Below are 27,746 nucleotides of genomic sequence, written 5' to 3'. Positions count from 1 at the left end.
GTGTGCATTTTAATTGGATTTTTCTGGAAATTTATATATTTACAAAACATATATGTACCTGTATAATATCATGCACACATACACTATTCAGTTAGTACCTTTGCATCTTCTGAAAGTCTATGCATGTTAGGAAGTCTCATTGCTGAAGAAACAAGCATAATTGTGTGTTCCCTGCAGTGTCAGCTCCAGAGTCACCAGGTAGGATCATGAAAGTGGGCACGAGTGGGCAGGGAGGGTGGGCACAGGGCAAGATTGTGATATCTGTTCTTACAGTGTTCTTACATGAAAACCTTTTGTCTACAGTTCATGCTAACTACAGATCTTTAGGCTGGAGGGATGGCTTGCTGGCTAAGAGCACGGAAGAGTAATCAGGATGACATCACCCTCATAGCAAGCTGGGTGTCCCACAAACGCCTCTAACTCCAGCTCTAAGAGATAAGGCATCCTCTTCTGGCTTCTTCCCGTACACAGTGCAGATGTACACATACCTGCTTAGACACACACATTATATTCACAGCACACACAGATCAACCAATCATCAAATTAATCAATACATTTTAAATAAAATAAACCTTTTAAAATGTAGATCGTGAAAAGATTTCTGGACTTTGGCAGAAAAGTTTTGAAAAGGGAACGAGAAAAGCAAAATGTAGGTAATAATTTCTATTATTATGACTAAAGAAAAAAGGCTGTTTATTTTATTGTCTTATTTTTGAGCCCTGAGCCTCACTATGTAGCCCACACTGAGCTCAAACTTGAGATTATCTTGCTTTTAGCTTTCTGGAGTCACAGATGTATACCACCTCAGGTATGTTTAATTTTTAAATGAAGTTTCTCTTTAGCTTAAACTAGAATTGGGCCAGAGAAGATCGCAAAAGCGATCCCATGTTTGGTACTGTGTTAAGAATATGAGTAGACTCGGCAGGCTATGGCAAGTCAAAGAGTTATAATTACTTTTAATGTTGACAGCGTTGGAAGATGAGACAGCACAAGAACACAACAGTTCAACCAGATCACGACCACAGGGCAAGGAGGTGCTTTGAGGGCGCTTGCTCCAGTCACTCTGTGAAGTGACTGTGGCTGGAGCACTCTGCATGCAGCTGTGCTCATGTTCCTCAATTCCCCACAGATCTGGATCCCTAAAGGTAAGAGCCGCATGCATCTCACCTACGGATATATTCCCAATGAGTAGCGCAATGCCTGGCGTACAGGAAGCATGAAGGTTGGAACTTCTCAATTTCTAGTTCATCACTATATCATGGGAGAGGGGATACATATGTGGGTGGTCTAAAGACACTTTGGAATTTGTCAGGAACTACTAAAATCTTTGTTTACCAACACACCTTAGACTTTCTGCCCTAATGTTAAAAGAGTTTTCACGGGCTAACTCATCTGGCTCTCTTAAAGAACAAGAAAGACAGCGATGAGTTAAGTTCCACACTAACATCTTATTGTTTATTAAGATCTTCTTTCCAATCCTGTGACCGGCTGGATACAGGCAACTGTGGAAGTTGAATACACAGAACACAGTGGGTTCTTAATAAACACTCACTGGATGATGAATGAGCAAACATTTCTGCCTGAATAGCAGTAGCAGTATTTGTTGAATTCACACTGTATATTTTAATAATTTATCTTGATAGCACTGTGATTTTTTTCAAAGGAAGGTTAAACTATTATTCTAAACAATCTAAAATAATTTAGTACAGATGGCTGCCATTAGATGCTTTTGAGACATGCTACTAACTGCAATTCTTTGGAAGGACAACGACAAAGAAACCATTCATTTGGACACTTCCCGTAATTGCTGATGAAGAATGTTTGTAGTGCACGAGAGGAGGTGGCAATTTTCAAGCTGAAGAGTGTTCTGCTTAATTTACAGAGTCAGTCTGAAAAGCACTGGGCACTTGAGTCGGTGCAGAAAACCTGAATTGTTTAGTAATTTCCAGTTTAAAGAGTATCGGAAGCAGTCTGACTATTTGCCATGGATACTGATCAGGGAATGTATGAAGGGTTCTGAGCACGTTCTCTCTGGGAGCCTAGGCACCCCATCTGATGTGGTTGGATACCCTTCAGGGTAGTATGGCCATAGGTCATCAGCAACCACTTCTGTCAGACAGAGAGAAGACTAGCTGCCTAAAGGTTAATATGAGAAACCAATGTCAAAAGTTTATATTTTGGGAACTCATTATGTCAGGCAGTATGTCAAGTTTAAGGGCTCTGAGAAGTAGCTAAGGAGAAAGAGTGTTAGTTTTCATTGTTACAGAAGATGCTATACAGCTTGTTGAAGGAGGAAAGACATCAAACCTGTAAGTTACAATAATGACCAACCTGGCAGGATATACCCATTTGTGCAGTAACGGCATGAATGCTATGGGATTCACCAACCACTCTTTGCTTGGATCAAAGGTCTGCTCCACAGAACAAAACTCATGCCTGATACTATAAACCTGGCCAAGAACCCATGGCTAGGGAGCACCAAAGCTCTAGGGAAGAACCTACTGTTGTTTTGCTAAATGAACGTAGGGTCACTCTGGGTGGTAGAGTATTAGTTGGCCTGGCACCTCTTGGGTTTGAAACGCAAACGTGTGCACTGGAGTTACCCCTGTCACTAATGCCTAAATGATTCCAGGATTGGGCCTTTGTTTCCCTTCATTACTCTTAAACTACGAATACAATAATTAAGGAGAGAACAGCAGAAGGAGTAAACCCATTCTGGAATCCAACTGCCTGTTTAATCCCACATGTACCATTGGATATTGGAAACAACCGACTGAAGCTCTCCAGACCTCAGGTTCCCCATTCATACTATGAGTTAACAAGATTATCTATATCTAATGGATTGATGAGATGGATCAGGGGGTAAAGGTGACTGATGTCAACAAGCCTGATGATCTGAGATGGATTTTTCAGACTCATGTGGTGGATGGAGAGAACTGACTACAGTAAGCTGGTCTCTGGCTCCTTGCATGCGCCATGACTCACCCAGACACACAATCGCACGGACACAATAAATAAAAACGTAAAACAATTTTATTTTTCAGAAGATTATCTGTCTCCTCAGGCTGCTTCTAGAATTTAAATAGGATATGTGTATGCACAGCTCCTTAGTATGCACCAGGGATCTATCACTTCCTGTTTTTATGACTAATTGAAGAAGTGGTCATAGCTCATCTTTGTTGGCTAGAAACAGTACAGGTATCACAGGGCATCTGTGGCATCTCTGAAGTTTGAACATTTGTGATTGTAGATCTCTCTCTCCCTCTCTCTCTCTCTCTCTCTCTCTCTCTCCCCACCGCTAGTGCCATCTTTTACGGTGCGTATTTTATGAAGTTTCTGGCTGAATGATTTCTTTTTATAAAGTGTTTTAAATCATCGGAGTTCTTTCCTGTGGGTAATCTCCGTTCACTGTCACTGGGCCCCTAGCAAACAGGCCTGAGTCAAATGTCCAAACTCATATTTCTGACAAGGAAACCAAGGCGGAGAGGAATTGAGTGACTGACCCTCAAAGTCATGTGGCTGGCTCTTGACATAGTACATGCAACTTTTGCCCGAGTTGGTGAAATTATTATTTAATTATCAAAGCCTTATTAGATGGAGGACTCGTTAAATGGAGGATTCAGAGTCAGGTACAGGAAGTCAATTAAAAAACTGGTCAACAGGAGCTGAGTTTTCAATGACTGGGAAAGTCAGACTGAACAATTAGCCCCAGATGTAAGGCATGAACCTAGCCATTCACACCAAAGGTTTTGCTTGTTTGTTCTTGTTCCACAGTCCTGCGGGGCTTTCCTGAGTGCTTTTGGCCTGTAGGCTCAAGGATGGGCATTAGAAATGAAAGTCACTACTGTGGTCTCTTTGGTGTCTCTACAGTCCTATGTACCTTATGTATTTCCCTTCTGGATCATGACAGGAATTCTTGTCCCCCTAAGAATGAACCCCGAGACTTTCTCAAAGGGTAGAATCCATTTCCTGTCCATGTGTGCATTTCGAGAGTGACTTTCTTCTTCCTAGAGTGGCTTCCTTTATAGTTTGATCAATTTTAACATGACTTCTTTATTTTTAATTAATAATTTGTGTGTGTGTGTGTGTAGCCCAGATGACTTCAAATTCATGGCAATCACTCTGCCCCGGCCTCCCAAGAGCTGGGATTACGGGATGGTGGCACCACACCTAGATCTCTCGTAATTTCTGACTTGAGTAGGAAGGACAGGACAACCAATGATAACTAGACCTCTAGAATGAGTCAATAGAGTCACCTTGTATCCTCTTGGCCCTACCTTTCTCCAGCGGTTGCTAGGGCAACTGATACTACAACTCCTGCCATTGCTGCCCTGTGCAGAGCTTACTGCTGTCGTGGCATGTTTGCACTCCACATGTGTGGGCCTGGAGACAGTCGTAGAACTTTCCAGGCCTCAAGTACATACAACATGGAAGTGTACAGGAGTTTGAAGACTCATGGCAAATTTGGGTTCATGGGGATGGAGGGTGGAGGCCAATTTGGGGAAGTAGCATATGGGACTTTTAAGATGGTCCCTTCAGGTTTCTGAATGGTCCCAGCTGACCATTGTGGTGACCAGCAGAGGTACGTCCTCACAACGGCTTCCCTGTCCTAGCCCTTCATCCATTCCACTCTTATCTTTGGCGTTATTTTCTTAATTAAACAAAATTCGTGCAAGCTTTTGCTTCCAACTGCATTTGCGGCAAGGGGACCCAGGTTAGTTTTTCAGCTAAACTGATTGATATTAACTAGGTTGGGTCAACGTTATCATTGAATGTACTATACATGAATGTACAAATGAAACTGTCTCTTGACTCACTAGAGAAGGAATGGGGTGGTTGTGGGAAACTACCCTGAAACAGAATAAGGGTTCACAATTTGCCAATAGTTGCTTTTGTGACCCAAGCTAAAGCATTCAACTATCTGTGCCTAATCTGCAAAGCAGAAGTGATGGAATGAATGAATGATGTCATCCACAACACGCCTTCCAGTTCCCTAATCGTACTCTGGTGAAATAGAAGCCTGGGTGACTAGGTGTTTAGTCGTTGCCTCTCCCTCATTAACCCACGGAATTGTTTCGGTTGAAAATATGGCCATACTTTAATGCAACTTTAGCCTGGCTCATGGATCCGTCCCCTGGAGGTCTAGATTAGAGAATGAGCTATTCAGAACCTTGAGGACAATAATGCTGACAGAAGGGGAGCGCGGCAGCTTCTGTGGGAGTCAGCAGACATTAGCAGGGGCTGCAGTGGTAAGATAAGAGCAGAGTAATGAGCAAACTGCTCACAACCAACTTCCTTGACTGCATCCCGCAGTGACTTAGTGACTCCTCGAATCCCTAACAGAGCTTGATGATAAATGGACTCCAAGAGCTGAGAGTGGTCCCCCTCCTGCACCCCGCTTTTGTCCCTTTAGGAGTTACTTGGAAACTTGGTTTAGAAAATGCTTCTATTTTGAGAAAAATAACACAAGTGCCAGGAAGGAAAAATAAAGGTGTCGTAATATGGTTTTTTTCCCATAAATCCCAAATCCAGGAGCATCAGTCTAGAAAAAGGTGGGCGGCCATGATAGTGAAGGCAACCTGAGGGCCAGAGAAGATGTGGAATAAATAGATTGTAAAGCAAATGGGGTTGTTGATGTCACCACCCACAATGCATGTAATATATGTAGAGTATGCTATTGCCATCCTACACATGAGGGAGAGCATCTCAGAGCAAGGCAGGGTGTTTGATGACACATAGCTAGTTAGCGACAGAGTCCAGGGGTTTTAAAAGCATATATTTTTATTGTAATTAAAATTTGTATTTGTTAGGCTGGGGAGATAGTAAAGTACTTATTACACAAGCATGGGAACCTGAGTTTAGTCCCAGCCCCCATGTTAAGGAGCTAGGTGTGCCTTCTTCTCCCACTGGGTCTCCTTGTCCTGCCTTGGTGTGATGGTATGTGTCTGGTCTTATTGTAACTTCTTATGCCATGTTTGGTTGATGTGCCAGGGAGCCCTGCTATTTTCTGAGAGGAGGAACAAGGGTGGATCTGGGAGAGAGGGGAGGTGAGCTTAGGGGGGGGGGTTCATTGGGGGGAAGGAAGGGAAAAAAACTGTGGTTGGGTATAATATATGAGTGAAGAATTTAAAAAAAAGTATTTTAAAAAAGGATTTAGGTGTGGCAGGGTATACTTGTAACCCCGAGGCTAGTGAGAGAGGGAATCCTAGGGTTCATGGGCCAGCCAATCTAGCTTACTAAGTGGTAAGTTCCAGGCCAATAAGAGAGCCTGTCTCAAAAAACAAGGTGAACTGCATCTTGATTGACCTCTGGCATCTGTTTACATGTACTGCGTTCACATGCCTATGCACACGTGTGCACGTGCATTCACAATATATAAAATTCTTTAAAAAGTTTTTACATGTAGTATGTGTGTGTGTGTGCACATTCATTTGCCATGGCACATGTGTGGAGGTCAGAGGACAACCTGAACAAGTGGGTTCTCTCTTTTAGACTGATTTTATTTCATGTATGCGAGTACACTTGTAGCTGTCTTCAGACCCACCAGAAGAGGGCATCAGATCTCATTACAGATGGTTGTGAGCCACCATGTGGTTGCTGGGAATTGAACTCAGGACCTTAGGAAGAAGAGTCAGTGCTCTTAAGTGCTGAGCCATTTCTCCAGCCAGCACCAGGTACTCTCTTTTAGCATGTGGATTCTGGATTCAAACCCAGACAGTCAGTTATGGCAGCAAGTGTCGTTACCTGCTGAGCAACCTCACTGGTCATGTATGTAACCTTTTGTATTTGTCAAATGGGAAACAGGCTGCACGGTTAACACATCGTGAGCTCTGAAGGCGGCTGAATGAACTCATCTTGCTGCCTGTGGTCTTTGGACTGAACTTCCCGACGCTCCATTTCATGTTTCTTTTAATCACCATGTTTTCATTTTCATGAGCTTCCCTCTTCAGGCTTCCTCAGATCGTTTCTTACTGTTTAATGGGCTCAGCCTCTGGCCTCCTCAAGGGAACGAACAACTGGGTTTTCTCTATATTACTTTTGTTCTTCTTTCCTGTTTTGGCCTCTGTTTTTCATTAGCAGTACATAAAACCTCTCTGATCTTTGGTTGCCAGTTTGTGTGTCACAGTCAGAAATTAAAGACTAATTTGGAAGCGTGTGTGTGTGTTAGGATTGCTCACCAAATAAAAGAAAGTTCAGTTATTGAGTTTTGGATTAAAACATTCCCACCTAAGGATATTTCCAAAATTTAATGGGTAAACACAGACACACACAGACACACAGACACATAGACACACAGACACACACACAGACACACACACACAGACACACACACATACACTTCAGCTTTTTATTATGACTTTGAAGCCAACAGCTTTGGGTATGTGGTTTCTAGAGCCCCTAAATTCAGATGACTGGGTTCTGGGATTTCATTTCAGGAAAGCCAGAGTCTTGATCTATCACAAACCCGTCTGTCTGAGACCTGCATCTTTCTCATACCTTGTGCTTTTTCCTCACTGCAGAACCCTCTTTTTTAAAATTTTTATTTCTCTGGCTTTTTCCAGAGACACACCAAAGCTGGCTTGCTTGTTCATGGTGATGGAGGACTTCTTAGTGCCCCTTAAACTCACAAGCAGGCGGTCTCCTTGTCTCCAAGGAGTGAGTGAGTGCCACATCTGCCTTCTGCCGCCCTTTGGGCTCCAAGCTCCAAGCACAGCTGTAGAGCTGGCTGCTCCTCATTCCTGCTCTCTGAAGGCCCTGCCTCTTACTGCTGGGTCATCTACCACCTCTCATTCTCCACTGATGCAGTGACTATGGCAGTTGTGGTGTGCCTTCTCATTTTATATTTAACCCTTTAAAGACATTTCATATCATTGAGTTCCAAGGAGGAGAGAGACCTTTCGAGCCAGCAGGTTTAAGGGGGATGGCAGAAATAAATTTAAACTCAGGCCAATATCACTCACAGCCTTTACTTCTTCTGCTGTCCCATAAAATAATTCATACAGCAAAATTCAGTCATAAATGCCTGTGGCAGGAATGCCCACTGTCTGCACCAATATCCCCTCTTCCTTTCTCCACTATTAGTAGAACTCCATGGCGATCTAGAAATAAAGTCTTCCTTTCCCAATATGTCTTGAGGCTAAATATAGCCACAGAGCCAAATTTTGACTAGTGAAATGTAAGTGGAGATGTTAGGTGGCAACTTCTAGCATACCTTAGAACATGGCCTGAGTTACCTGTTGCCCCTATCTTTATCCCATCTTCCTGTTGGCTTCAAGGTAGAGAGTGGGGCTGGAGCTTGAGCCATTGTCTCTGGCTAAGAGGTGGACATCACAGGAATGCAGAAGAAGCCTGGGTCCATGAGGACTTCACTAGCCATTGTGCCACCAGCCGATGGTGGGTTTCTGGAGAGAAACTGTTGCTTTGGGTTTCTGTTTTCTACAGTTGAAACTAATTACAGATGACACAGAGTCGAGGAACAGTAGGGTTTTAAGGGAAAGTAGAGTCAGAGACAAAAACCTAAAGGTGGGTCAGTTCAGCCAGATGCTAAAGCAGGGATGGGGACCGGATTCTGTGTAGCATCGATGATCTGATTGTGGTTTAAGGGTCATGGCATTGTTTCAAAGGATAAGATGTAGTTAGACATGACCAAAGTAGACAGAAACTACAGGGGAGAAATGAGAGACAATAATGCAAAAAGAGTGAGGCCAGAGACGTGGCTTAGTGGTGAAGAGCGTGTTGATGCACAAGACCTGACTTAGGTTTCCAGCCTCATGGCTCACAGCTGCCTGTAACTTCACCTCCAGAGAATCTGACACCCTTCTCTTCTGGTCTCCATGGACGCACAACTCATGTGTGTACCTGCCTGCATATATAATATACATATAACAAAAAGTCTAAAATCCTTTTTTTTTTAAAGAAAAGAATGAAAAATATAGAGGGAGGAAATAAGGAAGGTTTTGGACAGTCAAGTTAAGTTTAAGGTTTCCTTGACGGTTGGGTGGATGGAAGTTGGGGATACGTGTCTACGATGCAGGGAGTGACAAAGAGGTATTTCAGACCCTCCTACCTGTAGGTAACTCTCGTTGCTACAGCGCAGACAAGAGGTCAGGAAGAGCGTCTCAGCAGAGAAACTAGTGTGGGTTACAGAACTCAGAGGAAGAAAGGTTAGAAACCTACAGAGGATCTGGAGGAGGAGAAGACACGAATATCTGGCTGTTGGGGAAGCAAAGAGTAGAACTTGGCATTGAGAAATCAGTAAGTACTTATGTCAATAAAGCTAGGAAAGGCCAGAAGTCTTCAGTGACCACTGACAGAACAATTTTGGTAGAACATGGGGGTAGACTCGCTGTTCTATATATAAATCCCAGAGAGGAGCACGGAACATGGGTTTCTAGTCATGTTCCATCCATGAATGTTGTTCATGGCGATTACAGAGACAGATAACACTTGGAAACAGCCGTCATAGAAGCACATGAAATCACATGACCAGCACTTAGCTTCAGAGTCATGAGTTCGAAAGCAGGCTCATCAGTCATAAGAAAGACTTCAAACATGCCACTGTTAGCTACTAATCCTTGGAGTGTTTGCGCCATCTTAATGACCTTCATTTAGATAAGGGAAACACCGATAGCAATGCTGGAATAATATGCAACATTCAGCACGGAACCAGGAATTCATTAAAGATGGGATGCCAGTGTCCATTTGTTAGATGGACCGCATGCCAATACCTACTCAAAGTAGAGCGTGAGGTCTGTGGCTAATATTGACTGCTTCAGGAGTTGCATGAGGTCACTGTATTCCTTGGAGGACAAATTAGCAAAGATGTTGTGACCCTGTAATGAGAAGGCAGAACATCACAAAACACACCATTAAACCTGTAGTTGATGACTGCATGTTTTTCCTATATTAAAAAACAAAATTTAAAGTTTAGTAGCAGTTTTCCTTTTTTTTTTAATAGATTCATTTTCTTTCTATTTATTGTGTGCAAATGTCTGGATGGATGTGTGGATCCATATAAGTGTATGCAGGTGCCCACAGAGACCAGAAGAGGGCATCGGACCCTCTGGAGCTGGGGTTACAGGTGGTTGTCAGGTACCTGACTTGGGTGCTGGAAATAGAACTCAGGTTCTCTGGAAGAGCAGCAAACATTGCTCTTAACTGCAGGCCTTCACTCCAGCCCAGAGCTTAATAAAACGTTTTACAAATACAAACAGATGTCTGGCAAACAGAAGAGCCAGAAAGCGAGTTGCTTCAGGGGAGGCCCACCAAGGAGCACTTTATTATCTGTTGGGTGTGGAAGGGAACTCTGAAAACACACAAACTTGTATTGTATCAGATATGGAAATACATGGTGAAAAAGTGGGCTAGACATTTGCGAATTTTTCTGATCCAGAAACAAATACTACCTACTAGTAAAGACTTAGCTGGCATCCTAGAAATCTTTACTGTGGTGCCAAATGACTTTGAGGGAGAGAGAGGCCATTAGACAATAGCTTCTCAGTGGGAAGATTTAGACAATAAAAGCTTTGGGAGCAAATAGAGACATATTTGGAACTCTACTAACCATTAATACTTGTTAATGGGAGAGAGGCCAGAGATGTGGTTAAACAGCGTTCAACACACAGGAGATGCCACTAGGAGACCTACCTCTCCTGAAGAAGTGAGGAATCCTGCACTGAACTGTCAGGGTGCTTCGATGAAGCATGAGCTGGATTAAATTCACAGCACCGGGTACCTATCTGCTCAACAGCTAGGACGAGGATGCTATTGTCTGGGTGCAGTGAGACTCTAACTATGACTTTTACCAAAGACTGCAATACAGCTTCACCTCCACGCTACCAGAAAGCACTCTTGTTCTCTCCAGAAGCTGACTCACTTGGCAGCCATACCCACTTGCTAGTGAAACTGGAAACCCTTCTGCAGCGTCACTGTCATTGACTTCAGGTACTTGCCAAGTTGGGCTTCTTTGATCTGCTTTTCTTAGCGTGAAATATGAACTCACAAGCATATGTGGCCTGGCTGGGAAGTGGACCAATTTGAACCTAGAACTGAGAGCCAGAAGATGATAGGGAAGGAAAGGAGCAAATGGCTTCTTAAGAATAAACTATTCTCCGTGAGAGATAAATTAATTTATCTGGGGAACCAGAATATCAATTAGCAATTTCATTTTAATCAAGCACTTAGGTGATAAGCTGCTTTGCTGAGCTAATTTATCTCATCCGGTGAGTCCTCCACTCCTTGACTACAGGATGTTGGGTCTACTTGGGACCAGGTCCAATATTAATAACAGTTTTTCAACTGTACTCTCCTAGGCCTGATCCAGTGATTAAGAGGACAAAGAATTCAAGGAAAGCTAGAGGATGATTTTTGCCCAGGGTTTTCTTCTATTTTGTCTGAGCATCAGCTCGTGGGGAAGTTACAGCCAAGTATTCTGGAGCCTGGGAAAAAGTAGTTTAAAGCTTTGGGGGAAATGGTTGTCTGGATTCAGCAACAGACCCAGCATCACCCAGTGGAAGCAAGACAACCTTAGGAGCAAGTCAGATCAGAGGTTTGCATTCAGGCAAGAGAACCCGCCTGCACTTGAAGGTCCGTCCTGGTTACCTTGTGACATCACTACTTAAAAAGGACATGGTAAATAGTACTGGTCTTGGGGAGTAGGAAGCTAGTACAAAGTTAGTTTGTATCAGTGCATTACTGAACATGCAAATTGGTCTTGAACAACAAGTCTCCCACAACTACTGATTTCAGCCTAGGTTTAGGGAGCAGGTGAGCAGGGCATAGGTGGGAACCAGGTGTGGAGAATGAAAGGTCTGCAGCAAGCTTCCTCAGGCCCTCTAGCTTCTGCATGTCTGTGAAAACTGGGAAGTGGGACAGTGGCGACATCTGCCTTCCTGATGGCAGAATGGAGTGGACCCTGGGGCCCAGGGGTTCAGTGCCTTATACTTTTGCTGGTCATTATCACTCGGAAGAAGCTGGAGTGGAGGCTGACCAATGTGTTACGCTTAGATGACACAAACCTGGGGCAGGGGCTGGGCTGTTTACAGATGTGGGCTCTCTGGGGGGACTCATCACACTTGCCAGAAAAGAGCAAACCAAAGCCCCTGCTGTCTCTGCCCCCTCTGCAGCTCTCAGCTGACATGTGGCTTTTCTATTCCAGAGCCTAGCCGACAGGAAGCTAGCTCCCTCAGTTCCCATGGCCCTTACCTAGGGGCTTTATTCTGAAATGGAAACGCAGCCCCTCTGGCAAGTTGCCCTGCCCTATCCCACATTCAGGCTTTGGAGTGGTGGTCTCTATTATAAGATTGAAGGCTTTGGTTATACTACAGAAGACATACTTTCTCAAGATAGTCTAGAGTTAAAAAAAAAGAACCCTCCATATTTAATGATGGCATTCCAGTGAAGCAGGGTCTTAATGGATAATAATAATAATATGGTGTAGCTAGAGAGTTGACAAATAATGGGGGACAGATGATCCCTTCCTGGCCTAAAAATAAAAAATGTTTGTATGCCTTCGGAAAATTAAACAGATTCTTCCTGGCAAGTTAAAAACTCAGCTGCCCCAGCCAGAGTTAGTTGCTGGTTTCTGTTTTTCTCTGCAGAAAGAGAGAAGCCAGCACTCCAACGTCTAAGTCCTGTGTTGGTGCAGGAAGTGAAACAAGGCTCTTGGCCTTAGCCCTGGCCTTGGGGTTACTAACCGTCTCTCACTTTCAAATGCAGTCCTACTAAAAACTCTAAGTTCTTTCATCTTTTATTCTCAACTTCACTATTGAAGCTTGACTGTTACTGTGTGTCCTTTAATGAAGACAAAACGATGCTCTGTTAATAAGCAGTCTCTCTACCTGCTACGCTGTAAGTGGATCTGCATAACCTCCAGTGAGGCCAGAGGAGGCAGCTTAGACCCTGAGCAAGGCCTTTGACATGTGATAGGCTCACAAAAGGCATGGAAGTCTGAGTTTAACTTAAGCACAGCCTCCTGCTCCTGTGGATTTGTACACGGCACAGCACAGAGAGAGCGGGGATCACTTAGTTGGCCTTCTGTGGAGGGGAGAAGCCGAGCAGGTCGCACCTCACTCTGAAGGATCATCACGGCATGGTTAAAATGGTGATGCTCTAAGGTCGCCGAGGTCCCGTAGAGCTGAGCCAGTGCAGAGTCACTCCTGAAAGAGAACAGAAGGCTGAGTAGGCTGGGCCCTTCAGCTCACCATTTTCCATACCAGCCCTTTGGACTGCTCTGCTCTTGGCAGTGGAGCATGCACAAATGCATTCCAGTTAACTGTGGGTGGAGTTCATTCGTCTCTTAAGCGAACTTTGCAAGAATTTTCTGTGTGTTCAGATGAATGCCATGGGTGATACACAGTCAACAAGACCCAGTCCTGGACTTTAATGAATTTACAGAGTAGTGAAAGATAAGATGTGATCAAGAGCAAATGTAAAACATGTAGCAACAGTACAGATCCCAAGTGCTCTGAGTGTGTATGTGTGTGTATGCATGTATGTGTGTGTCTATGTGTGTGTCTATGTTTGTATGTACCTGTATATGTGTGTATGCATGCATGTGTGTATATATTTGTGTATGTATATATGTGTGTGCATGTGTGTGTATGAGTATGTATATATATGTACATATATGTGTGTGTGTGTATGTGTGTGTGTATAGATGGGTGTGTATGTGTATGCATATATGTGTGTTATAACTCTTGCTTCCTGATCCATGTTGGCTTCATGAACTAAGCCTTATAAATCTTCTGAGTTTGCACAGAGACTTTCTCATTTCATATGTTCTTGACTCTCCTCTGGAAAAGACTTGGAGGATATTCTGCAGCATCTTTGTTATTTCCTCAGCATACATTTTAACAACTCTCTGTTGAGGGTTCCTCACCCACTCTCGGATCTCACTGCAGAAGACTAGAAAATTCCTTGGACTTGAAGTCTCAGCTCTTCCTTCAGTAAGTAGCCTTGGGTGGTTATTAGACTTAAGGCCCAGTTTCTTTGTCTCTAAAATCATGCCAGCACTGTCTGTCTCATCTGTTGTTTATGACACTATAATAAAACGCTCGAAAGTGCCTGTCACAGTGCCAGATAGGGAGTAGAGAGGAGTCTACATTAATTATTAATAGATAATTAAAACACACACAGACATTTCCATTTTAAATGAACACAGAGTTCACTGATACCTAAGGGGGTTACTGTATTATCTATAAATTCCACTTATGTAGAACAGCCTATCCCTCAACAATGCCAGTTCAGTAAAGTATTTTAGAATGTCCCAACAGTTCATCCCCTAGTGTTTCTTTGGATTAGGATTTGGTCCAGAGAGACCCAGGGAATCAAATAGCCATTCTAGGGCTCAGTTGAGGATACATCTAGATCCTGGTAATCTTTGCTTGCTTATTGTAGGAAGTTTGCAGGCTCGAAAGGACCATTTGGCTTTTACTTGCAAAGGCTGGAGATTTTCAGCTCATAGCCAGTCCTGCTGGCAAGAGAAGGAAAGGCTGCCCGAATACACAAGAACAGTTTCCATCCCAGCTGCCTTGTGCTGTAGTGTGAGGCAACCCAAGGCCACCATCAGTTTCAGGGCTCCTGAGGACATACGATCCTTGGAGAGACTCAACGCCACTGCTGACTAGGAGAAGCAGCAAGGTTAGGTGGAGGAGAACTTGTGATCAAGATGGTTGATGATGGAGGGGACTGGATTTTAGTTATTTTCTGAAGTCTTGCCCAAGTTTACTACATCATCTAAGAAGCGGACAAAGGTCAGGCTAATCTATGGATGGGTTAACATTTAAGGTCAGTTGTCATTTGTCTTACGTAGAAAGCAAGTCCAGAACAACTCAGACTGACTCAGACACTGAGCTTCTGTGTGCCCATCATCAGTAAGTGCCTACCATGTCCTGAGGATCACACTATTTAATGCGTAACTCTATTGAGTCATGATGGCAACTACAAAATAGGAATTATTTTCTCACTTTACTCCAAAGAAATAGAGGCTTAGAGAAGTGCCATGGCTCTTGTAAGAGCACACAGACGTCTAGGTCTAGTTTGAATCTAATTTGTAAGCTTCTCATTACAGCGGGCGAATGAGAAGTATAGCACACACTTCTGATGTTCTATTCTTATGAAGCTGTTGGCCACCCAGGAAAGGAGCTTTCAAAACACTATTCAGAATTCTACTGGCGTAGCTGTTAACCACAGGCTCCAACCCCAATCCCCTCATTCATTTCTGTTAACTGGCTCGTTCTGGTGTCCTTTGCTCATGGGTGTGAGTCACTGGGAAGAGGAGGAACATCTTATGCCTTTTTACTCCTATTGGTTTAGCAGAGCCCAGAAATATTAAGCTAGCGAGATGTTCAAAAGGCACTTGTGTTTTCTTTGTTCAGGATGGATGAAGGGATGCTAGGATACCATATACCCAGCATCTGAGTCCCTCTTTGCTCTGCATTTCCTCCCCTTGTCCCCGTGGTTTCAGATCCGCTATGCTCCAGCAGGATGGTCAGGGTCTTATTACAAGATTCTGAATTTGCTCCTTCCTATAATTCCAGATCTCATTCAGTACGGAAGATATGTGAAATTTGAGACGGAATCATACTAATGTGGTTTCAGTGCAGGAAGACACTGGAACTCATTCATCCATCCATGCATGCATGAACACATGTATGTGCCCATCATTAATGTAGCTAACAAGTACCATTGACTATTGTTTTGTCAGGTCCCGGAAATGTGAAACACAGATGTGTAATTTGTGGGTCCTACCTGCAGGAAGCTCACAGTCTCCTAGATTTATGTAGAATTCTTTCTCCAATCAGTCCTGAACTAAAATTCTCAGCTTCTTGTAGGCAAGAAGCCATCTGAGCATCCAGAGAATGGAGCTGATACTAACTTCAGTGAAGTTACTGAAACAATACTTCCGTTTCATCCTGGTTTGTACTATATTGTATGTGGTTCCTACCAGTATTCTAAGACTTTCAAGCCTCCCAGTGCTTTCCTTCCTGGCCAAGACTCATCAGGAATTCTGTCTGCCATGCTCTTCAGTCCTCACATACTGTAGATGTCCTAGGATCACTGACAGCAAACGCCAGTTTAAATAAAACAGGAAATAAACATGATGGCAGAAGATAAATCTGTCAGGGCTTTGTCAATAAACATTCTGTAGACTATTATTTCTTTGAAATGCCAAAAGATATCATGGGCTGAAGTATAAAGGGTTCCAATGTCAAATAACTTAAGAGAAATGCTGGCTTTAAAAGCCGCAGACTTACTGTAGGATTCCCCAGTGGCATGGATAAACAGGGAGGGGCGTGGCATGCAGCCTTGGGGGTCCTAACTGATCATAAAGCACTTACTAAACAGCTCATGTCTTTCATGTAAAACACTGTATAAACAATACTCTCACCATCAGTCACAGGAGAACACTGACTTTAACCCTGCATCTCATTTTGATTGTCTGTGGTAAATGGATCCATCCTATGACTGGCTTTGGGCATATACCCTGTAGCTGCAGAAAGGTGATCATATACATTTATATGCATATGTGTGTACATGCATGGGGTAGGGGAAGGAGGAGAGAGGGAACATGGTACTTTATAAATGGGAGTATTCCTGGTGTGCATTATTGCTGAACACTGAAACCTTTCATTTTTAGACCGTCAGTACACAGAGGGGGGCCGTATTCGAATGTAAAAAGGACAGCTCTGTTTCTACAGACGTTCATTGCTTGGTGCAGACACTCAAAGTCCATGCACACCGAAGTGAAGCGTCCGTACATCCCCGAGATGCATATTCTTGGAGGAAAGAAAAGCTAAAGGCAGTGTGCAGCCATGGTTTGGAGGAGACTTTAAAAAGGCAAACTATGGAAGGTAATTAGGAAGCTGGGAATTGCTAGAAGGTGGTGCGGAGTGGGATTAGGCTGTCAGGGCAGATTAATGTGCCCCAGTATTTCACTTCTGGGACCTGGCCGAAAGCGACAAGATGGGTTTTCATTCCCAAGAAATGAGCGTAAGAGATTATGCTAGAAATGAATAGGAGGGGTCTCCTAGGAGAATAGACCACAAAGCTGGGCCGTGCTGATATTTAATCATCAGGGGCAGCTGTAATAGAGAGGGGGATGAGTGGGCAATGCCGTCCCTGGAGGAAAGAGAGACGAGCAATTCCAGAGCGCTGTGGTATTGGTGGCCTCACTACCTATTGATCATTCACAGCACGCTCTCCAATACTTAAAAATTAAGGGTAAAATATGAAAATGCGAAGGTTCACTTATCAGAAAGGCTAAGGGTATAAATCAAGTTGTGCTCTAACTAAAGTCATACTTTTTTATTGTAGAGGCATTTTGCATTTTATATAGTAATTTGTCCCTTGCTAAAAGTCTCCTATGTGTGTGTGTGTGTGTGTGTGTGTGTGTGTTTTTAAATAGTCTTACAGATGACAAAAAGGTAGCCTGTGCTTCGCCACATAATAGCTGCGGCATTCAAGTTCTGTTGCCGAAATCTTCCAAAAGGCTAGGATTAGAGTGTGAAAAGTTTAAGAGAAGGGTCTGTCTGCTGTCCATCCTGCTTCTCCTAGAATGCTCAGCACAAGACCTTGAACCCAGAAAAACGTTCCATTGTTGAAGAATGGAAGAGGACCAAAGGAAACGAATTTCCTCCTATGGCCTTTAAACAATGGTGCACTCATCGAAGGAATCTTATTCTAATCTCTAGACAGTCCTGTCAAAAGTCTCTTCTGACCGTCACTCTCAAGTGGAGTCTCAACTGAGGTCACACTGGCAGCAAGTGTTGCAAATCTCATCTTAACTTCACTGGATAGTAGCAGGCCCGATGGAAGGCTACAAGCTGGAAAATTGGGTGCAAGAGAATAACTTGGTTTGAGGAGACACTCTGTGCCGTCTTAGAGCTGGCAGAGTTGACAGCGGGACCAGAAGATACAGAAAAGGCCTGGTGACAATGATGTATTATTTTCCTGATACCTGTGAAAGTTGCTCAGTCCCAGACAACTGACCTGCGATTTCGGACCACTCGTTTCTATTTTTGCAAGATTACAACAAAGATGTGAAAGGTCTAACAGTTACTCAGTTGTTACAGGCCTACATTTTGAGTGGCTGGATGTCAGGATGTATTTTAGCTTTCTTAAGCTTATCTGGCAAGACGGTCAATGACCAGAAAGCTCAGTATCAACAGTCCAAGAGCGATGTCACAAAGTCAAAGGAAACGTGGATGCAAAGAGTGGCTTCTGGACCTGGGGAGCCGAGACCCAATTGCCACAACACCACATTGGTGGAGGAGTTTGCACAAGGCGCAAAATGGAGACAGAGCTATCTACAGAATTGTGTGCGAGGGCTTAGCAGAGTTAACAGTCACATTGCCATTTTCCTTGTCCCAGGGACTGGTATTTGCAAGAAAGAAAAGATAAAGAACAATGGGCTTCATCAGGAAAAGGCTTGTTTAAGTGATGCAGGAACCCTGACTCAGTCAGAAGAATGGCTGAGTACCCCGGATAGGAGAAGCCATGGGGAGAGGCAGGATTGGAGTCTGATTTTTTTTTTAAATGTTCTCTACATGCTGTCTTTAGGCTTTCCTCTCTCCGTTATCTCCTTCCCCCACTCATTTCTATAGACTAGCCTTCTTGCTTCTCTCATCCACTTGGTATGTAGTCATCATAGCGTCTCCCAATGGCAGCCCCAAGTTGGCAGGGGGCTGCAGCTCAGTTCTTTACAACTAACCAATGCAATGCGTGAGCATGCTCAGCAGTATCTTATTGGTCCAACTTTTAATAGGAATGAACTCTTGGTCTAATCTGCTGAGGGGCGGATGTTGAGAAGAACTCCCTGTTCAGTGTAATACACTGACTAGCTGCAGGGGTCAGTGGTACTCAGGGATGCTGTGTCTTGTGCCCATCACTCTTCAAAAGGACACACAGGGACTTTATTCCTGGTTTGCAGACACAATTCTAACTGGTTAGCTCTTCTTTTTGCATCACTGGTAACATGGTAGCTGGCTGGGAAGAGGGTCCTAGAGGGAAATTCACTGACAGAATATCGTTGGCATGGAAAAGAGGAATTTTTGAAAAAAAAAAGGAAATTTAAACAAACTTTAAGAACTGTCAAAAGGAGCACATGGTCTCCACAGTAACAGGCTTCAAGCCTTTGCCACTGCATCAAACCTATGTATTTAAAGGCTGTGTTTCACCTTCTGCATCTGTAAAAGGCCACATTTATTTAAAAAAATCAAGAAACTCTATTGAGAAGGTATATTAAAATACATACAATTCATCCAGTTACCATTCAGTTTTCCAGCAAACATTTCCTGTGTGTTTATTATGCTCCTGTCTGCAATCAAAATGGAACAAGGTACATGCTTTTGAGGACATTGCCAGGGCACCATGAAGGCAAGACACAATACTGAGGGCAGGGTGCATCGGCTAGACCCCTGGAAGTGATGTATGCAGAGAAGCTGTGGGGAGAGGAGCAGAAGGGCACCGGGAAGAGAGGAGCTATTCTCTGAGAGCAAGTCCCTTCTGGGTAAGTCAGTGCTAAGCCAGAGAAATGAGCCGGGGTCTGATTTAAAGGAGCCGTAAGAGGCTAAACTAAGGAATACGAATATCTAAAACTCGTAGGAGGCCCGAGGATGAAGCAGGAGTGTGATACGAACACTTTTGTGTGCGAGAAAAGGGATATGTCAGATTACCAAGAAGGCATGAGGAGAACTGAGATCCAAGGAAGCACAGGTTGCCCCAAGACTGCAGAAGAGGGGCTGGCTCTGATGAGAGGCTATCGAGGCTGCCAAATAACTCACCTGTTCCCTGGGATAGAGACTAAGAGAAAGAGGGACACAGACAAAGGGGAAGACTAAGAAGTGGAGGATTCGGGGTCTTCAAGTGGGAGGCTCTTCCCACAGTTGGTAGAAGCATCTAGAGAGAAGCACACGTGAATTAGGCTCTGAGCAATGCAGCCAGGGCTCGGGAGTGGGTGCGTGGATGCCCTGCACAAATAGTCAAGGGAACAGGAGAGCACGGTGGGACACAGGAGGCCTGGAGGCAAACACGGAGGAAGGCCACAAAGGTAGATAGAGCTCTTTTGTGAGGAAAAATTGAAGAGAAGTTCTGGAAGGAGGCAGTGAGAAAACACAGCCCATGGGTTAGCCCGGCCAACAACGGAGGGTGTGAGAAGAGTGCAACAGCTTTGGAAATGGGGCACCGGGGACAGCTCTGCTTGTGAGATGGGATCTAAAGCCCTGTGCAAAGGAAGGTGTTAGCGGAGGCAAAAGCAACAGCATAGTCATTTTCTCAAAAAACTTGCTTAGGAAGGAAAGAAGGGAAGACAACAGTCACTAAAAAGTACACTTGCATGCGTGCGTGCGTGTGTGCATGTAGGCGGTGTATATTTCAAGGCAGGGCAGAACTGTTCATGTTAATTAGAAGCAGAGAACCCATAGACAGGGAGACATAGATCCAGGAAAGAGGAGGGAGATTGATGGTGAAGGTCCCCCAGAGGAGAGGCAGGAGAGGTCCCGAGTTGGAGGGATTAGCTCCAGAGATGGGAAAGACTGGCATTTTCACTGAGATAGGAGGGAAAGAGGGAAGAACTGGGAGGGATAGAGAAGGGTGGGTGGCAGGGGAGGAAATGGAGAGAGTTCTCGATTGATGGCCTCAATTTTCTCAGTCAAGTAGGAGGCAAGGTGATCTGTAGAGCAGTGGGAGGAGGCAATGAAGCTTGGGCAGGGAGAACACCAGGGGTATGTAACTGCCGAGGGCAGGCTGACGGGTGGAGTCCGCAGAAAGATTGGCGTGGAGTGCGCAGCTGGTTTGAGGAGGTGTATATCTGTTGTGTCTCAAGCTTGCGTAACTGTGATATTTTTCTCCCAGGGTTTTGACAAGTCCGGGCAGGGCAGCAAGAAATTGAATTGTCAGACTGAACTAAGGCTGGGTTTTTGCAGGCTGGATGTCATGGAGGTTTAAGAGGGTTGCGGAATTGTCAGGTAGTGCGTATTGAGTGAGGAGGGAAGCTTGAAGCGCTGGGCTGTAGGATGAAGGATGGAGAGAAGGACTCTCAGTCAAGACAGTTTGCCAGACCAGGTCAAACACAAGGGCCCAAGACATCAAGGTCTGACTCAGGAGGTGTTTAGGGCATAAAAGGAGCTGAAAGCAGCCAGTTGGCTCACAGTGGGTTCTTGGGATTTCACTAGAAGAGATCTACCTTCTTTGAGAACTTTGAAATCTGTCACCTGAAAGCTAATCCCACCTCTCTATAGAAGCCTATCTTACGTTGCCTTCCCATATGAAACATGTCTCCACAGTCCCTGGGCATCTTAGCAGATAGCTAGTTCGAAGGACATTAAAATGTGACCTCATTGCAAGAGTCCTGGGGTTGAACTGTATTTCTAACACGCCTAAGTCCTGTGGCTCTTGCCATAATGTGAGTCACCGAGTAGTGGCTTTCTTGACCAGACAGATTGGTCTATCTAGGTGACTCACGTGCAGAGCAAATAGTCGATTACCCATCCCCGTGTTTATGTGATTCCTTTGTCTGTTTCCATCTTTTCATGGGACGAGGAATGGGAAGAGCAAAGCAATCTTTGCTTCATTAATCTTCCTGAGCCTGTTTTTTTTTTTTTTTTTTTTTTTTTTAAATTCTAATCATCTCAAAACCAGATTTGAGAGTAGCAGGTCCAAGTGGCTTGTCACGGGATGGAGGCAAATAGGCTGAGAGGGAAAGAATAGGCCTTTGAAAACCTCAACTGTGCTCTCTGACTGAGGTCAGCAGAGACAGACCAAATCAACAAGCATGACACGGAGGGCAAATTTGCAATTAAAAGAAGAATGGGGAATTATAAAGATGGATGGGCCCCATGACATGCATGCCCAAGCCTGCGTGGCCTTGGCCTCTGATGCCAGAAATTAATGCTTTAACTCCTTAGCACTTGTCACCTTTGGCTCCGAACAGAAAGGCAAATGCATTAAAATCACAACAATTAGAACACTTACTTAGCTTGGAAGGCATTGTTGGTTCCCCTGTGGTCGAGGTCATGACACAGGCATCCCACAATCACCGCTAAAATTTCCACCTCGGTCAGAATCTCTTGAAACCCAGCAGTCTGGGAAGAAGGGGACAAGGGCAAGTCAGTGCCAGGGGCAGGAAGGCTCCGCAGCAGTCGGCTGGTTTCATGCCCACATCATTTAAGAAAATGATTAGCTGTCACCCTCTTAGATGACAATGTGTTGAGTGGTCAGTTGCTCAGCCTAAGGTCCCCACGGTGAGGGATTCGCTTGCTGTTGCATCAGGACCAAGTTCAATCTGTTTTATTCCCCCTTTTTAAGAGGATTGTCGGTCTCCACATGGACAGTCTGGGAAAGGCCCTGAGTGAAGTGTGTTTTGACATTGCACACAGTATGATAAGCATTGTATTTAGAAGTAGGAAGGTATGAAGGGACTTTCAGAACTGAAAAGCTCCAGCCCCCAGCTGTTACTTTGAGGATCAGCAAACAGAACAAAACCTTGCTTTATAATAAGTGGGGTAATAAAGACAGAAGTACTCACACTGCTGTGTGATGGTGTTCTAGAATTATCTTATAAATCTCTTAGTACATATTGGGCTGATGAATAGATTGAAATGCATACAGGTAAGTCCTAGAAACTGAGGGTTAGACAGCCCAGGACTGAGCGTCAAGGGGAGTGCATACTATTTGGAAGTCTTTGTTTCTGATCCCGGTAGCTGTGTGGAGTATGTGGCTGGGGTGTAAATTCCTCCTGGAAGCAGTTGGATGTCGTTATGGGCAGGAAAACAGAACCAGTTCTCCAGCTCCAGCTGGCCCTTTCATTAGTTTGGAAGAGGAAACACGCCTTTGGGAGAAAGATCTGTGCGCCTTCTCCATCTGAAGCGTTTGCTGCCCCTCCCCCTTACACTGTAAGTCTCCTGGTCCATTACTTATTAAATTCTCTATCAGAGGGTAGGAGGGGGGAGTGCGGTTGAAATGACTTTCCATGTGAGCTTCTCCTCCACAACTCTCAGCTCACGGGCTAATACCTGTAAGACTTTTAGGGCAATGAAAACTTTTTTTTTTTAAAATTAGTTGTGGTTTTAATACGGAAATAACTGAGTGATGGATTTCTGCATTGGCAATTTTATTTCTCAAAACCGACTTGGTTCCCTGGCTAGGTTTGGAAACACACATGACATCACTTATACAACAAATGAAAATGTTAATAAAGTTATCCGAGGCTATGAAGTAGTCCTTGCCAAAGCTTGTGAACAGCCTTGGTTTTAAAACTTGTTGGATGTTACTTGTTGTTATGTTATTACTTGTAATAGTTTTCTAAAGCCATACTAAGAAGCCTAAAGCCGAAAGACTGCCGTCTCCCTCACTGTTCATTATTCCTGATTTGTAAAGGTAACCAGATTCTCTTAAGTATCTGGTGACATCACCCCAGATTGCTCCACAATATACATGTGTCTTAGCACTTGATTCTTTACCAAATATTTACACACTCATTCCTATGCTGCTAGCAATTCTCCTAAGACTTTTCAACTGCTTAACTTACTTAGCGAATGAGGTAATAGCTATTATTATCTTTGGTTATGACAAAGAACTGAGTTACAGGGAGGCTCTATCCTGTGCCTAAGGCTCACAAGGAGCATCTTCCTAGCATCCCTCAATCCCAGCATACCTTGAAGCACTGATGGTGGTGGATGGGAGGTGATGGGTGGTCCCTGCACCTCCCTTCCATTCCCAATGTAATCTATGCCCAGAGCTTTCAACATGGTCACCCTGTAAGTACTGCCCACTGCCCAGCCGACCGATACACTGTAACCGTTTTCTTAAATACGTTCATTTCCTGGAGTCCATAGTTCTTTCAAACAGTTATGCCTTTCCATATCCTACATGATTTTGTAAAAATCTATTAAATAATTTTGAAGAGAATCCAAAGCTTCACACTTAAGTGATCCTTCATGTCTCGGGGGTGGTCAGGTCTGGTTTGCCCCCTCCCTGGGGGATGATCTCTTATCTCTTGCCTCGTGTGGCTTTCCTCAATGTCTGCCTCATTTTGCAGGTTTCATAAGCAAGCGTTGTCTGTTTCTTAGGGAGACGGGTGTTCTCAGGTTTTACATGGCTGGGATTGGGTCTGGGGGGCTTAGTCTACCTTCACACTCAACTGTTAGTCTGCCTAACAATTCCAGGGGAAGATAAGTTCTCTCGGGGTTCTAAGGGACTAACTTCTTTACTGGCTGGCTTACAACGTTGCTTTTGGGAAGAACACGCCAGCCTCATTCCTGGTATTTTTAGTGTCAGTTTGCTTGCTTCTGAATGTCCTCTCTATTCCCTGTGTTAGCAATTCCTTGCCGACGCGCTTGGGTCAGGGAGCCCCTCTTCAATCTGTTTATGTTGTAAATTTAATCTGCAGCCTCTGCTTCTCCAGCACATAGCTCCTCGGGTCTTTCTGTTGTTGTTTTTCTTCAGTACATTTTAAATTACATTTTTTCTTATTTATTTATTTATTTATTTATTTATTTATTTATTTACTTACTTATTTAAATCTTTGTGCTAGGCACACGGTTCTTAAATTGGAGAAAAACTTTTCATTTCTTTCTTAAAATTACCTTTTTGTGGTTTTTCAAGATAGGGTTTCTTTGTGTAGCCCTGGCTCTCCTGGAACTCACTCTGTAGACCAGGCTGGCCTCGAACTTGGAAATCCGCCTGCCTCTGCCTCCTAAGTGCTGGGATTAAAGGCATGTGCCACCACCGCTCGGCTAAAATTACCTTCTTTAATAGATTTTTAATTTCTTTTTATTTATTTTTTTATTAGACATTTTCTTTATTTACATTCCAAATGTTATTCCCTTTCCTTGTTTCCCCTTGGAAAACCCCCTAACCCATCTCCCCTTCCGCTGCTCACCAACCCACCTACTCCCACTTCCCTGCCCTGGCATTCCCCTACACTGGGGCATGGAGTCTTCACAGGACCAAGGGCCTCTCCTCCCATCAATGCCCCACAAGGCCATCCTCTGCTACATGGCAGCTGGAGCCATGGGTCTCTCCATGTGTACTTTTTGATTGATTGGTCGTTTAGTCCCTGGGATCTCTGGGGGTGGGGTACTGGTTAGTTCATATTGTTGTTCCTCCTATGGGGCTGCATGTGGATACAATAACTTGAATTCAAGTGGCCAGTCTTGGGCAGCCTTTCCTTGCTGAGCTGTCTCACCAGCACTTCAATATTTTTTTCCTGTTGTATATGAGCAAAATTATTGAATGCTGATTTCATTATGTTAAGATCTTTTCTCTTTAATCTCCTGTATAGACTATTCTTTCTTTCCGTGAGTTTTACATTTGTGAGTATTTTCCTGCTTCTTTTCCAATCCTGTACTGCTCTTCTCCCCCTGATGTATTATCTCTTTTCCTACCTTTCGGAAGAAAATGATAACGTTCCTCGTAATTTCTTTTGCTCCTTTGAATTTTCCATGTCCTCTGAGCCTGTTCTTTGCTTTGTGTCCTCTCAGAAGTCTTTCCTACATCCATACTTAGAAATGAAGTGATCTCAAGTTCACCCTACACCAGGGTGGGTGCCAGGTGCCTGCGGGTTGCCAGGCCTTGCCGTAGGGTGACCAAACGTCTAGCTGGCCTTTTCCTGGAGATTCCCAAACACTAGGACCTAAGCTCCTGTCTCTGGACTCTCCAACCTGTTGCCCAGAGCTGTGTAAACACTGAGATAAAGTCAGGAGCTGTGGCCTGGCACTCTGGAGGCCACTGGCACTCACGAGTCTCCACTCTCCCCACGTATCCTGCCCTTTGGCTGCTGTCCTCAAAGACAGTGCTTCATTCCATTCAGGAAACACCATTTCCCGTACAAGGTACACATCTTCTTCAGTGGAGAGGGGAGAGAGAGACTTGGGGACTCACCGTTTCAGTCTTTAACCCACTCTACCCTATCTTGTGGCCTCTGAAGTCCTTCGTTGCCGAGCCTTGGCAGGTCTGAGAAAATTGGTCTCATGTGTGTGGCTTCTCCTCCCTCCACCTTGACCCTGAAGGTAGAGGCTGGCCTTGTTCTTTGCTGCTGTTTTATAAACTATCATATTCTCTGTCTCTGTCTCTGTCTCTGTCTCTGTCTCTGTCTCTGTCTCTGTCTCTCCCACCACTCCCCGTTACTGGGGGATTTTACACAGTAACCTTTTATTTTCTCCTTGAAATTCATCACATGTCTCTAAAATGCTTCATCATCACGAAGACTTTTGAGAGCTCAATGAGATATACAAACACTTTTTCTATAAAACCTAATAATCTTATATCACTCCGAGGCTACTGAACTCATCCAGGGACGGCGGAATAAAGATTCCTTGAAGTTGGGCAGACACACGGTCTCGCAAAACGTGTTTACCTCTCCCGACTGTGATACCTGAGTTACTGAAGCAGGGCCTCGCTCTTGACTGTGATTTAAAGCTGCCTGGTAAATGGTTTCTGAGAATCATCAGGCCTGAAAAGTGTCCACCTGCCACAAAGTTTCCATTCGCTCCTCCCCCCTCATCCATCTTCCTTCAGTCTCATCCATTCAGACCGCCATCTACCCAGAGTGAGCAGAGAGGCAGCTGCCTGACGAAGATAATATACTTTCAAAAAGAAAACAGAGAGGCGAGGGAGGGATGTCTCGATGTATTTATTTCCTGACTCTAGCTTATTGTTTTATTTTTTCAAATAAAATTATGTCTTTCTTCAATTATTATGAGTTTTATTGACCTTTGTGTCAGTATGCCTTCTCGATTGCATTCCTTCATGGTGTATATCAGAAATACGAGCAATAAATATAATATGTCTAAGTAAAGAGTCAGTTCATAGATCCAGTTCTCACCTCACCCTAGAGAAGCCCCGTTACAGTGCGTGGGGCAGTCCTCCAAATGGCCAGCTTTCATGGGGCAGGTGTGTTTTCTGGGATAATTCTACTATCTTCTACTACATACAACAGTGAAGACTTTAACGTCCCCAGATTGATTTGATTCCTTCTCATGTTCAGCTAGACTACCAACAAGTTTCTGCCATTAGCTAACAGAAAAATCTAAGCTGAGTCTGTGTAGCAGTGAACGCCAGACTATCACAGACAAAGAAAGTGACTGTCAGGGTGGGTCTGTTGAATTCAGCAAGATACAACGGCTATAAGTGTCAGCCCTAGGTGGTGCTGTAGAGCAGTTTTTCAGCCAATGGCTGTTACTAGGTCCTTGCTGGGTATCAAGCAATTGGCATGTTTGAGAAAATACTAGCGATTATTAATACTGTCATCATACTCAGCATATGCCAAGCACGGTTCTCAACCGTTACAAGAACCTCTAGATAGGTACTCTTCTTGTCGATCTATCTAATAGATTACATAGCGAAATAGCAGAGGCAGACTTAGAGCCCAGGCAGCTTGGCTTGTGAATCCAGCATCTATTGTGAGACAGGCGTGGATGTGCAGGGTTTAGGTGGAGATGGCAGGTAAGAGGGCTGTCCAGGATCACCCAGATGTGACTTATCCATGGAGCCCACTATTCTAGAGCAGTACCAGCGGGTGCTACAGAGCCATTTGACATTTTTAGCCTACACTTGTCTCTGTTGCAGCAAGATCAACCTGATAGCACACAGCGTGTTACAAATAAGGCTTCACAGAAAACCAAGATCTGGCGGGAGAAATGAAATAGCCCACTTTTATAAAATGGCTACTGAGTGCACAGGGGAAAGTCTACTGGGTACGCATCAAGAGGTCGGTAGTCAAATTACAAAAAGCTTTATTTTGTGTT

At 44.2% G+C, this 27,746-nt stretch overlaps 1 protein-coding gene across 2 annotated transcripts in view; it reads right to left on the bottom strand.

Annotated features, from left to right (window-relative positions):
- The window catches only part of Pde11a (phosphodiesterase 11A), a 366,204-nt gene that overhangs the window by 59,690 nt on the left and 278,768 nt on the right, over window positions 1-27,746 (bottom strand). For both annotated transcript variants that reach the window (XM_021181980.3, XM_085834775.1), the window contains 3 exons: window positions 21,973-22,082; window positions 13,067-13,157; window positions 9,733-9,833 (listed from right to left, as the gene is read on the bottom strand). In XM_021181980.3, coding sequence (XP_021037639.1) covers window positions 9,733-9,833; window positions 13,067-13,157; window positions 21,973-22,082 — 302 coding nt within the window. The remainder of the gene's footprint in view (window positions 1-9,732; window positions 9,834-13,066; window positions 13,158-21,972; window positions 22,083-27,746) is intronic.

This window comes from Mus caroli, unplaced genomic scaffold (assembly GCF_978045245.1).
Source record: "Mus caroli unplaced genomic scaffold, Mus_caroli_1 scaffold_2, whole genome shotgun sequence".
Classification (NCBI taxonomy): Eukaryota; Metazoa; Chordata; class Mammalia; order Rodentia; family Muridae; genus Mus; species Mus caroli.
Note: the sequence above shows the minus strand (reverse complement) of the source record. Positions and strands in the feature narration are given on the sequence as shown.